The sequence below is a fragment of the Gossypium hirsutum genome, chromosome A08 (assembly GCF_007990345.1).
Source record: "Gossypium hirsutum isolate 1008001.06 chromosome A08, Gossypium_hirsutum_v2.1, whole genome shotgun sequence".
In the NCBI taxonomy this organism is placed as follows: domain Eukaryota; kingdom Viridiplantae; phylum Streptophyta; class Magnoliopsida; order Malvales; family Malvaceae; genus Gossypium; species Gossypium hirsutum.
The window spans coordinates 124878939-124895894 of NC_053431.1; the positions used below are offsets into that span (position 1 = coordinate 124878939).

Sequence of the window (16956 nt, forward strand, 5' to 3'; positions counted from 1 at the left end):
TAACTAATCTCACCCCCACCGCTGTTTTTAACCTCACCGGAGCTAAAGACACCGCCCATCCAAACTAAGCCTTAATCACATTCGGTGCAGTTTACCCAAGCAAAAATCACCAAAACCCTAAACTGGAATTTACTCGCGCAAAAACGCTAACAGCTCAAACGCTCTGTTTCATATCACACACTCCATTTTTTCGCCGTTATTTCGCAAAATACTCTCGCAAAAATACCACGGCGGTGGCCGGCGTAAACCAAGGCGGATCCGCCATGTCATCCTTACTTGAATCATGCAAGCTTATGGACCAAAGCTCCTCAGCTCTATCCACCGTCGCCATAGCATCTGCCGCCCTCTCCTGCGAGGCCGCAAGGGCTAACTTATCAGCTTTCGACTTGACCGATTCCGGCGACGGATCCGTTTCCAAAGAAGACATCGGGGTTTCTAGCGACATCAAAGTCTTACTTAACAGTTCCAAATTGGCAGTGAGTTCTAATAAAGGTGATGATAAAGTTAACACAGACTCGTTTTCTAAGATCCCTGTTGTTTATGGAAATGTGAGGGAAGCTGTTAAGAGCTTGCATTCTGTTATTCGTGTGGTTTCGAATTCGGGCGAGAAGTTAGGGGGAAAAGTACTGCATTTGTGCTTTGAATTGAGGAATTTAGGGGAGGATAGTTTGGAAAGAGTGAGATCGAATTTGGGTTCAGTTGGTGTTGAGGGTTTAAAGGGTATTTTTGAAAAGGAGTGTTTAAGTGAGGAAAGTTTGAGAAATGGAGTTAAACTGGCTGTGGAAGCTGGGCTGGAGAAAGATTATGTGAAGTTGGTGAAGGATGTGGAGTTGGTTTTGCGGATTGTATGGAAAATTGTTGCGTGGGAGGCTGTCAGCGCATTTTTCGTGCTTGAAGGTGTTGAGTTTTTGAATGAGAAGACTGGTGGAAAAGGAGGAGAGTTTGATGGAGGGAATGTGAAAGCGGAAAAGAAGAAAAAAAAGAAGGTTTTGCTTGGGAAGGGAACTAGTGTTATTGTGGAGATGATAAAGGATAGGTTGATGAGTAAGGGAGAGGGTTTAGAGAAAATAGTTGAGGAATTTTTATCATTTTTAGATCCAAAAAGTGCAGATTTTGATGGGTTGTTGAAGAAGGTGAAGGAGATTTTGGAGAGCAATGAAAGTAGAAGAATCCCCAAGACCCCTAAGGTAAAAAGCTGAACCATAATTCTTATTTCATATTAGCTTCAGTTATCATTTGTTGGAAATATTGCTTAAAACTATAACTAGAAGTAGAGCATTTGCATCTGGGTTGGTTTAGCTTCATTGATATTATAAACATTAAGAGAAGGGGAAAGAGTTTAAATCATTATAATGCAATAATCGTATGCCTTATTTATTCAGCAGAGTGTTTATGTTTCTTGGATGTTTCTAGGGTACTCGGGATTTTGCGAAAGAGCAAATGACAATAAGAAAGAAAGCCTTTTCTATTATAACAAAGGTTTTTGAGAGGCATTGTGCCACTGCCCTGGATACTCCTGCTTTCGAATTGAAGGAGACTCTTACCGGAAAATATGGGGAGGATTCAAAATTGATTTATGATCTTGCAGACCAGGTTAGTAAGAACTATCCATTAAATGAAGTCTTTTTCTTTTGTGTGAAATTTGTTTATTATGGCTGTTCCATGTAGAGAAGTTAGATGTATGGTTTATGTAGTTTTAGCTCTAACTTTTTGTCATATTTGTTTACAGGGTGGAGAGCTTTGTTCTCTACGATATGATTTAACTGTTCCATTTTCTCGGTATGTGGCAATGAATGGTCTCACCTCATTTAAAAGATACCACATAGATAAAGTTTGGAGAAGGGATAACCCATCTAAAGGGAGATATAGAGAATTTTATCAATGTGATTTTGATATTGCTGGTCAATATGAAAAGATGGGTCCTGACTTTGAGGTTGTAAGAATTTTGTCTGAAGTACTAAATGCACTAAACATTGGGGATTATGAGGTAAATTTTTGGTACTCTATTCACTGTCAGTATTCGATATTCAGCTTCTTGGTGTTAATTAGTGTGTATTTCGGTTGTTATACCAAACTTACAATTTAGGCTGACATACCTGCATGAGCTGTTATACCTGAATTTAACATTTTGCATTTTTCCAACTTAAAAAGATTTAGCATGTTTGTAAATTTCGATGTTTCATTTTTACAATTTTTGGTGAGTTGGTGCAGTTTTAGCATTCATTTTCACTAGCTTGCTTCACTGCTCGAAGTGCTTTCCAAATTGGTTAATTTACTTTTTATCTGCTTTTGACAGATAAAATTGAACCACCGAAAGTTACTTGATGGAGTGCTGGAAATCTGCGGTGTGCCACCAGCAAAATTTAGAACTATTTGTTCAAGTATTGACAAGCTAGACAAACAATCCTTTGAACAGGTTAAAAAGGAAATGGTGAGGACTGCCTCTATCTAGCATCTAAATTCTTGGAGAAACAGTGTAAATATACCTCCGTTCAATTATTTTTTCATGACATATACTAACTGTTCCTTTTTCTCTTTTTATCAGTGGATAAATTATGTGTGTTGCATATCTTCATTTTTTAGTTATTATCTTATTATATGTTATGATGGTTTCAATTTGAATTGTTCAATTATTACTTGCTAGGTGGAAGAGAAGGGGTTATCTGTTGAGACAGCTGATAAAATTGGCACTTTTGTGAAGATAAGAGGACCTCCTCTGGAATTATTGTCAAAGATTATGGGAGGAACTGAGGGTAGTGAGCTTCTTAAACACAATGCTTCCAAAGAAGCATTAGGTGACTTGTCCATTTTATTTGATGCTTTGTATAAATCAAGGTGCATAGACAAAGTGGTTTTCGATTTGAGTCTCGCCAGAGGTCTTGATTATTATACTGGTGTCATATTTGAAGCTGCTTTCAAAGGAGGTGTGCAGGTAAATATATTTTCTGCCAGGGGGCTATGAATGCTATGTACATATACATGAATTCTGTACTGGTTTTGTTTTGTTTTTTTTATATATTATCAAATATGTTAAGAGCTTTATAGTGGGTCAAGCCATACTCAAGTTTGAACTTTTATGTGATAACCATTGATGGTGAAGGTCGAAGGAACTACTTTCTGATTAGGAATTCATCTTTGGTTTATTCTTTGGAATTCTAGGCGGTTCTTTTAGATCCTCCCCCATCTCTGCTTCATAACCCAGGGTGATAGAGACTCTTACTCTGTTCTATTCCACTGCAAGAGTATGAAACTACGTAGAACTGTTGTACATGTGCGTATGTGCGCTTCATCAGCATAGGTTTTTAAGCCCATGAAAAACAAAAGAAACGGAGGTCAATAAGTGCTCCCATTTCCTAGTTTTTCTATAGACCTTTTCCCAAAAATTTCAAGAATGCTGTCATCATTGGACCTTTTGAAAATGTAACTTTTAACTGCAAATGTCATAACTTTTCTTTTATTTTGTTGGTTGTTAGCTGCCCCTTGATAATATGATCGAACTTTTTTTCAGGTTGGTTCAATTGGTGCTGGTGGACGTTATGACAATCTGATCGGGAATTTTGGCACAAAGCAGGTTCCGGCCGTTGGCATGAGTCTTGGAATCGAACGAGTGTTGACCATAATGGAAGAGAAAGCACAGAACCAGGTGATTTGTATTCCTAAGATGTTTGAGATATATATCCGTTAAGTGGGTGCGAAAGGATTCTCTTAGTATCATTTCCTTTGTTGACTCATTTCTTTTTGAAGTAACCATGTTTGACACCCATGTCCTATGTATATTAGGATACGGGTATGGTATGATCCTCCAATCATTGAAAAAGCTTTAAAAAAGTTCAGCATATTCGTGGCAAACACATACATGTATATAACACTCACTCGTGAGTCTACCACACACTTGTACTGACATACATACTTTTGGGACGGCACTTGCAGGCAGTCCGAGCCACGGAAACCCAAGTTTTGGTTGCTATCCTGGGGGATAAACTCGCTGTAGCTGCAGAATTGGTCAGTGAGCTTTGGGACGTAGACATCAAAGCAGAATACAAGGTTCATAAAAAGGTGATGAAGCACATCGAATATGCCATAGACTCAAAGATCCCTTGGATGGTGATCGTGGGCGAGCGAGAGCTGAATGAAGGGATCGTAAAATTGAAAAACATCGAAACTACCACCGAGGAAGCGATTCCTAGAAGTAATCTTGTTGGTGAACTACAGCAACGATTGAAGTTGGACCCATGAAAAAGGGGTCTCTTTTCCCTCTCATCATAATGCTCTTCTATTCTCAACAAAGGTAGAGATTCTCAAATATTTGTCTGAACATACAAATTTACTTTAGTAATTGTTGTACTGCAAATAGATCCCTGTACTCATGCTTTTGATTTTTTTTTTATTTAACCATAATTATATTTGAGGTTTTATACATTTTATTTTACTTTTGTGAAATTAATATTTCGTCGTCCATTGTAGGCTTTAACGTTGTAATAATTTGGGTAAACCTACTTTGTCAGTCAACTTTTACTTTGGCTGGGTGATCTAATATGTTTTTATTTTAGTTACTCAACTGTTAATTTTTTAATAATAATTAACTTGTACATGTTTCATTATGTTTATATTTTTATTTTGGTCATTTAATTTTTAGGTGTTTTCATTTTAGTCATTAAAAAAATCCTTATTTTTGAAATATTGGAGTAAAAAATTTATAAAGTGAATAAAGGTATAAAATAAAATAATACATTAAAAAGTTGTCAAAAATTGTATTTTTTATCACATTATTAAAAATATAAAAATTAATTCAATAAATTGTTGAATTTTTTTCTTTTAATAATGTTAATTCTTTTGTTATTGTAATCTTAAAATTAATTAAATTAATAAATATTATTCCTAATGAAGTTAACTCAATAATTTATATTTAATAATTGTTTATAAAATATAAATATTATATAATCTTGAATATTTTTAGTAAAGAAAATTTGTTACAATTAAAGGTTGCCATATGTGGAGGTACCAAAAATTTAGGAACACAAATGAGTTGTATATTTTAAAAGCTTCTAAGGAGCTTGTCTCCCTGTTGGCTTAAGCATGGAGACCGGGGGTGCTTAGACCAGTGGTCGCGGCAGCTTGCTTGCTAAGGTGCGAACTAGTGCTGGTAAATGAACGAACCTGTGAATTCTGGTAAATCAACTGACTATGAAGGGTTCCGATTTTATACGTACTGTAGCTAACCGTTACGCTTCTCAACTGCAACTATGTTACCCCCAAACTTTGGCCTCTTTTTCCTTAGCCAAAACCATCCACTCTCACATGATAACTTTTGGTTTCCACCCACGTGGCCACCTTCTCAACCGTCTCATTGATGTTTATGGTAAATCATCAAAGACTATCTATGCTCACCACCTGTTCGATCAAATTCCTGAACCGGATATAGCTTCAAGAACATCTTTGCTTTTAGCTTATTCTTTATCAGGCGACGTTAAAACAGCGCAGAAAATGTTCGAAGAAACTCCTTTGAGCATCCGAGACAGTGTTTTCTACAACGCGATGATCACAGGATATTCGCGCAATGAAGATGGTAATTCTTGTATTGAACTGTTTCGCCAGATGTTACGTGATGAATTTAGGCCCGATGATTTTACTTTCACTACTGTTTTAGGTGGATTGGCTCGTGTTGTCAATAAAGTAATGCAATGTAAGCAATTGCATGGCTTAGTTTTGAAGACGGGTACAGGGTTTTTTACTTCGGTTTTAAATGCACTAGTTTCTGTTTATGTTAACTGTGGACTAATGTTTGAAGCTAGGAAGTTATTTGATGAGATAGATACGAAAGATGAGTTGTCATGGACAACGATTGTTACAGGGTATGTCAGGAATGATGAACTTGATGCAGCTAGAGAGTTGGTCGATGGGATGAGTGAAAAGTTGGCAGTTGCTTGGAATGCAATGATTTCAGGGTACGTACATTGCAATCGTTATGATGAAGCAGTAGATATGTTTAGGAACATGTATTTCATGGGAATTAAAATTGATGAATTTGCATATACCAGTGTTATTAGTTGTTGTGCTAATGCTGGATTATTTCATCTTGGGAAGCAAGTACATTGTTACGTTTTGAGGACAGAGGCTAAGCCTACCGTTGATTTTTCGTTGCCTGTGAATAATGCATTAATTACATTGTATTGTAAATGTGATAAAGTGGATTGGGCACGGCGGATTTTTGATAACATGCCTGTAAGAGACATTGTTTCGTGGAATGCAATCTTATCTGGCTATGTGAATGCCGGTCGTATTGATGAAGGCAGGTTTTTCTTTAGTCAGATGCCTGAGAGGAACCATTTAACATGGAATGTAATGATATCAGGATTAGCACAAAATGGATTTGGAGAAGAGGGTTTGAAGTTGTTTAACCAGATGAAATCAGAGGGTTTTCAGCCATGTGATTATGCATTTGCAGGAGCAATCAGTTCTTGTTCCACTTTAGGAGCACTAGAAAATGGACGTCAACTCCATGCTCAACTTGTTCGTTTGGGGCTTGATTCAAGTCTCTCGGCTGGAAATGCGTTGATTACAATGTATGCAAGGTGTGGTGTTGTGGAAGCTTCCAATCTACTTTTCCTTACTATGCCTTATTTGGATTCAGTCTCTTGGAATGCCATGATTGCAGCTCTAGGCCAGCATGGGCATGGTATTCAGGCATTAGAACTTTTTGAGCAGATGTTGGAGGCAGGCATATCTCCTGATCGGATTACTTTCCTAACAATCCTATCTGCATGTAGCCATGCAGGTCTAGTGAAAGAAAGCCGATATTATTTCAATTTAATGGATAGGCTTTATGGAATAACCCCAGGTGAAGATCATTATGCCCGTCTTGTTGATGTGCTTTGTCGAGCTGGAAAGTTCCTAGAAGCAAATGATGTGATTTCATCAATGCCTTTTGAGCCGGGTGCAGCAGTTTGGGAGGCTCTTTTGGCTGGATGTCGGACTCATGGAAATGTAGATTTGGGGATTCAAGCCGCAGAACGACTCATTGAACTGATGCCACATCATGACGGAAGCTACGTGCTTTTGTCTAATATGTATGCTACTGCTGGGAGGTGGAATGATGCCGCAAACGCACGAAAACTAATGAGAGATAGAGGAGTACGCAAGGAACCTGGGTGTAGTTGGGTAGAGGTCGAGAACAAAGTCCATGTTTTCTTGGTTGATGACACAGTGCACCCTGAGGTGCAAGCAGTGTACAGTTATCTTAACAAATTGGTGCCAGAAATGAAAAGATTAGGTTATGTTCCGGACACAAAGTTTGTGTTACATGATATAGAGTCCGATCAGAAAGAACGTGTCTTGTCTGCTCACAGCGAGAAGCTTGCCGTAGCTTTCGCACTAATGAGGCTTCCTCGTGGAGCCACGGTCAGGGTATTTAAGAACCTTAGGATCTGTGGAGACTGCCATAATGCATTCAAGTTTATGTCAAAAGTGGTGGGAAGAGAAATTGTTGTAAGAGATGCAAAGAGGTTTCATCATTTTAGAGATTCCCAGTGCTCTTGTGGTGATTACTGGTAGGCACAATTTTTGTGAAATATGATTCATTTATAACTTTAATTTTTAAAAATCCTTGTATTAAACCATTAGATAAATTTATTTTAATATAATTTGTTTAAAAAAAATTCATGTCCTATTTCATTTTAATTTATGAAGAATATTTTTTTACTACTAATAAGTTGAGCATTAAGTAAATTTTTACATTTGCTATTGAACCAGATTATGTCATCTTTCTATTTAAAAATAAGCATAGATAATTATTTTTAATATTTTTAAGGGAAATCTTCTGAAGAGAAGAAAGAAAATCAAAAACACATTGAAAATATAGTAAATCTTGAAAAAAAAAAACGTATTGATTATTATATTATTTATTAAGTTGTGTCACACTTAACTGAGTTATAACTCAATTATAAAAATACAAAGATATTATTTTTTCAAATTATAATTAATGTTATTACGATGTCATTTGTCTTTTCATAGTTTTATAAAAGTTTTAAATGAAAAAGTTAAAATTATACATTAAAGGATTGAACACTTCCAATAGTATTAGAATATAAGTTTATTCATTATTGAGAAATTCTAAAAAAATATATTTTTTAAGATAAAATATTCATTTTAGTGTTACAAAATCTAATGTTTGTTAAAAATTTTCTACAAAATCGCATTTTTATATAATAATAAATAAATTTATATCTTATATCAATTAAATAAATTTAAATAATTCAAAAAATACAGATAACACAAAAAACACAATCCAGCACATGCTTCTACCTTTTTTCAGAAAAAAAAAATCATATCTGCGCAAAATCCATAAAATAGCAATTCGAAATTTATCATCCGAAGCTACAGTAAGAAGGGTGCTTGATCATGTATATAAAGAAGTAACCTTTTATTTTATTGAACTCAAATCTAAAATACATGCCCTTATAGTTTGCAACATTTAAGTCAAAATTTAGCAGCAACATGATCTTACAAACATTAAGCAACCAGCATGTCTAAGAACTATTTCAAACCTGCAATTTATTGGAATTAAAACCTTTTTTTTTTTCTTTCTGGAAGTACCCATTGACAAACTTTGTTTCATGTCCTTTTTGCTTCTAAAATCTTAAATCACAGCTTATGAATGGTTTCCATGTCACTTACTTCCTTAAGGGTCCCTTTTTCGACATGATCCCACCACTTGAACAAGAAATTATCCACGACAAGTCTGAACCATGGTGACAGTTTCAAACCGTCTTCACCAGCATCAGCTTTACGCAGTAACTCCTTCAGTTGGTCACGGTTCACGTATTTAGCCTCTGCTACCTCATCAGGGTTTGGATGAACATTAACATCTCGGACAATGAATAGGAGGTAATCAACTGCAAAATAATGAACAGGGTCATGTATATATACACAATGCCAATTGGTGGGCCAAGAAATGGATACAAAATAATTGTAACACCAGCTATTGAAATATTTGTAAATTGTAAACTGTAATAACTTTCCATCAAAACTTTTTTGTGGTTACTGATTGAGCATTAGCTCAGTTGGCATCGTTGCTATTGCAACAATTCAGAGGACGTAGGTTCGAGCATGCTTAAGCACGTATCTCCCTTAGATTTAAAGGCTAGGGGGTTATAGGCAAAGGTATGCTTTGTATCCCCAAAAAAACTTCTTTTGCGGTTAAAAGACTTGGAAGTAACCAAATACGCAAAACTTAGTGCTGAATGTTAAGCAGAGAGAGAGTGTAAGTATTACGTTCATGCTCGCCCCACTTGCCGTCAGAAGGTGCCTTGTAGAGCATGCGGCTCAGTGGGACGAACTGATCAACAGGAACATCTTCAGCAGGAATACCGAGCTCGTCCAAAAGCTTCCTTTGGGCAGCATTCCTCACCCCTGTAAGCAGAAAATTAAAGAAGGAAATAGGAAATTTTTATCAGCCACAGTAAGAAAAAAGTGCAGGTAGATTGAACAGGTGCAGAAGATATATACCAAGATGATTCTCAGAAATAAGCTCAGATTCACGATATAAAGGATGGCTGCAACAGGTGTTTGTCCAGACAAGAGGGAATGTTACCTTTGTTGCAGATCGTTGCTGCCAAAATACCCGAAAGGAAAGGCAAGTGAAAAAAACTTTCCACATTGAATATTTACAAAGCATAACTAGCATATGCGATGATGCTATCAAGCATATACATTTTGAATTGGCACAAACAAGAACAAAAAAAAAAAGCTATGCAATGTATTTGGTGTCATAGCTGGAACCAAATAGAAATTAAGAGTGGAGTTAGAGGTGCTAGCTCTCCACTAAGAGTGTGCTTGGTTAAACAGAAAAGTGGAAGGATGGAAAATAGGAAATATGACACCGCTCTCTCCAAATGCATAAAAACAAATCATTCCAAATTGGAAAGATAAGAGAAGAGAAAAAGAGAGATGTAAGTTAAGTGTTCAAAATTATGCATTTTCTTTTTTCTCATTTTTCAACTATACCAAGCAATGAATGAAAAAAAAAAGTACTTTTTTCTTTTAATTTTTTTTATTTTTCCTACCAAGCACACCAATAGAAAGAACAAATATATTCTTTTATCTTTCTACTTTACTACACCTTCAATTTTCCATATTTCCATTTTTCTTTCATCTTACCAGGCAAAGCCAAAGACCAGGAATAATATCCTGCTCCCCACTTTTTTTTTTTTTTTTTTACTTTCTCTTATTTGTTTTAACAACCATTCCATAAGTAAAAGCAACTGACCCTACAGAAATTGACTTAATAGTGGTCAGCCTGTCCAACTTCGAACTATTATCGATTCTCCTTTTACTTTGGGGTTTAGGACTAGTAAGGTTCTCTAAATGATAAAAAGGACAGCGATTTAGATTCCAAAAGCATGATTTCCAATGAATGTAAATGACAAAGAAAACAAGGTGAATAAATACACTCAATGGCATAACATGTTTGCTTCATGGTCATTATAATGCTGAAGTTTGAAACAACAGTTCTAAATATCTCAACTATCCATATTCTATCATGTTACCTGAAGGAGCAACTCATATTTTGTGTTAAACAAAAATACACTGAATGCTCTATGCAGCATCTTTCCAGTTAGAATCTTTTCCCACAAATGACCTGTAAATTTTCAAACCGGTTTTAAAAATGCAAAAATAAAGGCAACATACTGAAGAAATTGACTGCAGAAAAAGAGACTAACGTCCTTTAATTCCCATAATGCAAATGTAAAACACAAACTCAAAGATTCAGCATCCAGGCCAGAGATTCAAGCATTTTTTTTATCTTCACTTCTTAAATGATAAACAGAATAAAGGACCCACATGCACATGAAGTGATTCATCTTAGAGCCTAATGAATAAGCTCATTGGATTTACATAACAAAAGTTCTTGATAAAGATCGATGTTAAAGGTTTTTCTTTTTAATGTTTATAAAAGAAATTAAAAAGCATTAAATAATTCAGGCTCAGCCAATTGTATAACCAGGGTTTTGCAAAATACTGAATAAGTCTAAGGCTCCAGTGTACTAAGAAATTTCTACAAACAAGCTTTTCCATCTTATACTAATTGAGAGATCATTAATAGGCCCATTCTATATGAAAGTCACCGAAAAGTTTAATACTGGATCATCTTTCTTATTTCAACACCAAAACAACAATAATATGATTTCCACCATCAAGATAATATGCCAACTTAAAAATATTAACACTCAATAATTAAATATTAGGAGCAAATTTATCACAATCTCAACATCAATATACTCAGTAACAAAGCAGGACTACATTCAACCAGTGTCCCATATTTAATATTTGCATACAATCTCTGCTCAAGGAAAAGTGAAACTAATTAAATATTAGGAACACAATAAAACCATGCAGCTTCCTTGTGTCCTTCTAATCTCACATATAAAAGGAGGGCTCTTTTATTAACCATTTATGGAAGTCCTAAGTATAGCAATGGAGCAAATATATCATAATCTCAACATCAATATACCATATCATAATCTCAACATCAATATACTAAGTATCAAAGCAGGACTACATTTCAACCAGTGTCCCATATTTAATATTTGTGTACAATCTCTGCTCGGAGAAAAGTGAAACTAATTAAATATTAGGAACACAATAAACCATAGAGCTTCCTCATGTCCTTCTAATCTCACATATAAAAGGAGGGCTCTTTTATTAACCATTTATGGAAGTCCTAAGAAATTTTACCAGCTTTCATATGAACGTTTTACAACATATCACAACATAGTCTTTTTTATCAGTGATGGCCACCACAGAAGCTAGACTCAGCGGTGCAAATGCTATATTGTGCCAAACAAGAAGAAATTCAGAGGAAATACATATAAATAATAGCTAGATAGAGAAAATGTCATAATTCAGTTAATAACTAATCTTGTGACTGGACGGTTAACATAGCTATTTGGTCATCAAAATAAAAAGTTTCTTTCCATGACCAGATTACATCATATGCAGTCCATTGAACTTCAGGAAAGAGAAAGTGAGCATATACAACGTAGAAAAAGGGAGTACAAAAATAATGAAAATCAAAGTGCTATGCCATGGAAACTGCATCATAGACATTTTACTTACAGTTGTACTTCGATTCATGGCCAACAACATTATCACTCTCGTCCACTAAAATACATCTACAAGAAGATCGAAACAAAGGCCAGTAGGTTACATACAGTATGGAACTGATAAAAAATTCTGAAGCATATGTTAGCATTACATACAGTCAGGGTGCTTCTGTTTTTAGGCTTCATAACTGCCATAAAAAATAGATAGCATCCAAGATAATAATAATATTATTAACTAATTAATATGGGACTAGCTAGCAATATCATCCTATTCATTTTTTGCAGTCGATATATCCAGCCGTCAAAAGATGATCATCCAATAATATGAATAAAACTATGGTCATCGTATCAGGAATTTAAAAAATATTTTTCCCTTTTTTCGCTGATGTATTAAAATAATTTTCAGCAGTCAATATACAAATATGGCTCAAATTTTAACAGGCTCTGACACAATGAAAGAAAAGGGAAATTATTTCTCTGTTACAAAAGAGGTTCCCCAAACATTTTCCCTTTGAATCACCAACCAGAGTTACAAAAATTCCAATCTCATAAATCATTAAATCATGTAGCTAAATAAATTATCAGTTTAAGTCCACTTTCAATGCTTACCAGCGTTGAACACACATATACGTATGCTTTATTCTATACAACAAGTCTATGTGAAATTTATATGTATTGATAAAAGAAAAGGGGCAATTAAAACTGGGTTTCAATCAACAAACTTATTAAACAAGCTTAAATTTCAGTTACGTTGGTTGTAAAACGATAACATAGATTTTCAAAAGATAAAAAGAAAAAAAGGGAACCTAATGAACTCAGTTAACTTTAGCTTAAACTTCCCTTCTTTTATCCATCATTTTCCTCGGTAATCAAACATAGCATCAAACAGAAGGCAATGGAAAAATGGCAAAACCGTAAATAAGGGCGAAAAAAAGGGGAATCGGGGAAAAGTGGAAAACTCACTCATCCTCAAACATGAGGCGTCTTTGGACAGCGTCCATGCCAACGTCGGGAGCGTCACCCATGGTCGCGGTGGCGGCTGAAGCTTGGGTGCGAAAAGACGGGGATACCCTCGAGGAAACGAGGGAGGAATGGGGGAATCGAGGGGGAGGAAGGGTAAAAGTGGAAGAAAGGAAAAGAAGGCGGCGCGTGGGAGGAGAAGGGAAAGAGGAAGAAGCTAATGAGCGAGAAAGTGAGAGGGCGTATGGAGTATTTAAAAGCATAAGCATTTGTTGGTCTGTGCTGCTCTCTGCATATGCTCTACTCTGTCAATGGAATCGGCCAATTTGTTGTTTAATGTCTTTTGCCTATGCTTTATTCATTTTTTATAGATTGAAATTTTGAGTCTTAATTTCTTTTTTTCTTTAAAAGGGTAAACTATAATAGAGTTCCCTCAATTATGATTTTTTTTCTTTTTGGTCACTTAATTATTTAATTTTATCTTTTTTGTCTTCAATCGGGTAACGTAAATATTGAAACACCCAAATTTTAAAGAATAGTTGGGTAATTATTTTGCAACTTTTTATAGTTTAATGACCAAAAAATAAATTTACTAATAGTTGGGTGATAAAAAAGAAAAAAACCATAATTGGATGACAGCTAATATAGTTTACATTTTTTAAAAAATAGATTAATATAAATTTTAGTCCCTAAAATTGGTAATTAAGTCTACTTTAGAACATGGTATTAAAATTTGTAATTAGGTCCATTTTGGTTCTTAAACCTTAATCCTATCAGAATTTGATGGTGTGACACTCAGAAATTGTACTACATAGTCAAAAGTATACATTTTTTTAAATTTAGGGACACAAATGAAATTAATTGTCAAGTTTAAGTACCAAATTGGACAAAAAAATATAGGCACCAAATCTTAAAATTCATGTATTATTCACAAAAAAAAGTTAATTAATGTCGTTAACAATTTTGTGTCAATATTTAAATTTGAAATTCAAAAATTATAAGGATTAGGAATAATCCAATTAAAGAACATAGATTAAATTTACAACTTTTATGCATGATATAAGACTAATAAAAAAATTTTAATTGTTACCAGATCAATATTGAAATTTCAAAATTTACAAAATACATAAACTATATTTGAAATGTATAAAAATTAAAATTAATTAAATTATAACAAACTTGAATAAAGTATAGGAATTGATAGACTGAATTTTTTAAAAGTGAGAAAATTATTTTTGATAAATTCAATGATTGAAACATTATTGAAACTAAATTTAGTCAAATATTTTATAATAATATATAAAATTAATTTTAAGCAGTAAAAAGGTTTTTTCATAACTTCAAATGAAAATTAAAAAAGGGTAAATTATATCATTAGTTATTAAATTATGGGTAATTTTTTTTGTTATTTAATTAAAAAATTATAATTTAGTCACTGAATTATTCAAAAATTTTCATTTAAGTTATTGGGTTGTTAAAATGGATGCTATGTGGCTTTCTTTATTCATATTGTCTGCATCAATCGAAAGTTCTTTCTTCCTTTCTCTTTTACAGTTTAATTTTTTCACGAAAACACCTTTGGAAGTTACAAATCTGCAAGTCAAATTTAAACAACTTTTTTCTTCGGTCTCTGACACTAATCGTTAGATCGACTCAGGTCTAAGGTATGTTTTTTTACTTATCAATGAGTACTAATCTACCATACTGACTGTTGAATCGTTGCTTGGAGCTCGCTAGTAGAACTTTAAAAGAAAAAATTTAACAACCCAGTGACCTAAATAAAAAACATTTGAATAATTCGTAAACTTAAATGAGAAATTCGAATAGTTTAATGACTAAATTGTAACAGTTTTTTAATTAAAAAATCAAATTGATAACCTATAATTATAGTGACTAATTTATAAAAAAATTCTTAAATTTTACTGCGACAGCAAATATTTATTTAATAGATATATTGAAATAAATTGTAGCTTTACATCACGTTTTATTTCACATGCATATTTATATCATGTCATGTTTTAAATATTTTTATTATATTTGTATAATATAACCCACATCACATTAAAATAACAAATCTACTTCACATTATTCAAATAGTTTCATTTTTTTTTTGTCTTTGAAAATAGTTTCAATTTTTTAATTATTCTTTTTATATTTAATTTAATAATTTTATATACATTGTATCCAATTGAAAGTTTATTCAAAATTTATCTTAATTATTCTATTTAAACCCTTTTTTTATTTTAATTTTTAATTAATATAATTTTTAACTCTAAACTTGATAATTTTAGTACTGATTTTGGGTCCGCAATGCTATTTGAAATTGGCAAATAAGTTGGTTTTGGTCTCTGAATCTAGATCCTGTCAAAATTTAATGAGATAACAATTTAAAGGTGTGCCACATCGTCAAGGGCAAAGTGAGGAATTTCTTTGAGAGGGTCGGAATTAAGTTATATATTTTTACGATAGCAAAAATGTAATTTTACCTTTTTAATAGCTTATATTTTTATAATTTTTGAATGACTAAATCAAACTTTTATCATTTGAAGAGGGTAAATTGTAATTTTACTGTATACTAAATTTAAAGTCCATAAATATAAAAGAACTAAAAGTCAATTATTCTATTTTAGGGGGGGCGAGGCCCCTACCAATCCCCTAGCTCCGCCCTTGCACATCATCAACTAAAAATTTAGAGACTGTTGAGAGTGGGTCAACTCCTTCAAGAGAAATCTTTGAAATACCGTCTGCCAAGCAGTTGATCAAGCCCACAACAATCAAAAGTATTGTCCTCATGTTGAGATTTTGTCCTCGACCTTTGCAGAAAATAGTGTACAGTTCACAAAATGGGACGGCTCAGGTGGTGAAAATACAATCAAGTAGCTCAATTATTATTCACTGACCCTACACTAATACCTCTATCAAGTTTTATAGGTCATATCTCCACCAATCGAGCACCACCTTCAACATACACGACTCTCCACAAAGGCCACGGACAAAATCCTGATATAAGAACAATATCTTCAATTGTTGGGGGTCTAACAAATTACCCGACGGGCGACTTATTTTGAAGTAACTTGTTGTCAATTTATTGTACCGAAATGAACAAAAAAACACAGATACTAAAATGAATTGATTGTTAAATTGAAGGACCAAAAATTAAGAAGAACGATATAATCGAAACAATATTAGCATATTAATAATTAAATCAAATCACACATGGTAGTATTAGGTGTCATTTTTTGTCGCTTTCAATCCAGAAATTTCTGATTAAAACCGCTGACACTCTCCACACAAAATATTGGGTGCGATGCCATAATTTAAATTTCTCCCAAAATCCAAAATTTCTTTTGTTAATTTAGTGTTTAATTGACAAATGAAAGAATCATTCAAAATAGACCAAAAAAAAATAAAATTGGTGAATAGTTTTTAACAGCAAATGGATCAAAAGTGGCAGCTCCTATCTTTGCCCAACCAGCTTATTCCACGCTTTGTTCGTTTTGTCTTTTTAAGGCTTAATTGACGATTTGGACTCTAAAGTTTACACATTATTTATTTTGGTATCTAAAGTTATTTTTTAATTTATTTTCTGACAGACGTTAAAGAAAATGTTATAGCCAATTACGAAGTGTCACGTGACATCTTTATGTAAAAAATAAATATCTTTTTATCAAAAATATACACTATAAAAAATAGAAATAAGTATATAAAAATTCGGAATATATATAATTTAGAAAAAATATAATTTATAAAATATATAATTTTAAAAAATAATTGAAAATAAATTAGTTGAAATTAATAGTATTATTACAAAAAATGTAAAAAAAAAACTGTAAATTTTTTAAAGTTTAAAATAATTTTTTATAAAATTCTAAAATATATAATTCTAAAATTCTAA

At 33.4% G+C, this 16956-nt stretch overlaps 3 protein-coding genes across 4 annotated transcripts; 2 read left to right on the forward strand and 1 right to left on the reverse strand.

Annotated features, from left to right (window-relative positions):
- The first annotated feature begins 62 nt into the window (after window positions 1-62).
- On the forward strand, window positions 63-4553 carry LOC107928358 (histidine--tRNA ligase, cytoplasmic). Its single transcript, XM_041075206.1, has 7 exons — window positions 63-1187; window positions 1414-1593; window positions 1730-1987; window positions 2297-2431; window positions 2645-2932; window positions 3509-3643; window positions 3931-4553. The coding sequence occupies exons 1-7, from the start codon at window positions 264-266 to the stop codon at window positions 4234-4236; spliced, it is 2226 nt and encodes a 741-aa protein (XP_040931140.1). The 5' UTR covers window positions 63-263; the 3' UTR covers window positions 4237-4553.
- Window positions 4554-4923: 370 nt separating this feature from the next.
- Window positions 4924-7681, forward strand: LOC107928265 (pentatricopeptide repeat-containing protein At1g25360). Of its 2 annotated transcripts, XM_016859452.2 has the most exons (2): window positions 4924-5566; window positions 5648-7681. In XM_016859452.2, exons 1-2 carry the CDS (start codon window positions 5185-5187, stop codon window positions 7549-7551), a joined length of 2286 nt encoding a protein of 761 aa, XP_016714941.2. In that variant the 5' UTR covers window positions 4924-5184; the 3' UTR covers window positions 7552-7681. The 2 variants fall into 2 exon arrangements, with proteins under 2 accessions (XP_016714941.2, XP_016714940.2); XM_016859451.2 differs by having other exon boundaries at window positions 4924-7681.
- A 723-nt stretch (window positions 7682-8404) lies between these two features.
- On the reverse strand, window positions 8405-13451 carry LOC107928371 (isopentenyl-diphosphate Delta-isomerase I). Its single transcript, XM_041075212.1, has 6 exons — window positions 13065-13451; window positions 12115-12170; window positions 10545-10636; window positions 9505-9607; window positions 9271-9408; window positions 8405-8891 (listed from the first exon to the last, which is right to left on the reverse strand). Exons 1-6 carry the CDS (start codon window positions 13328-13330, stop codon window positions 8641-8643), a joined length of 906 nt encoding a protein of 301 aa, XP_040931146.1. The 5' UTR covers window positions 13331-13451; the 3' UTR covers window positions 8405-8640.
- Between the last annotated feature and the right edge of the window lie 3505 nt (window positions 13452-16956).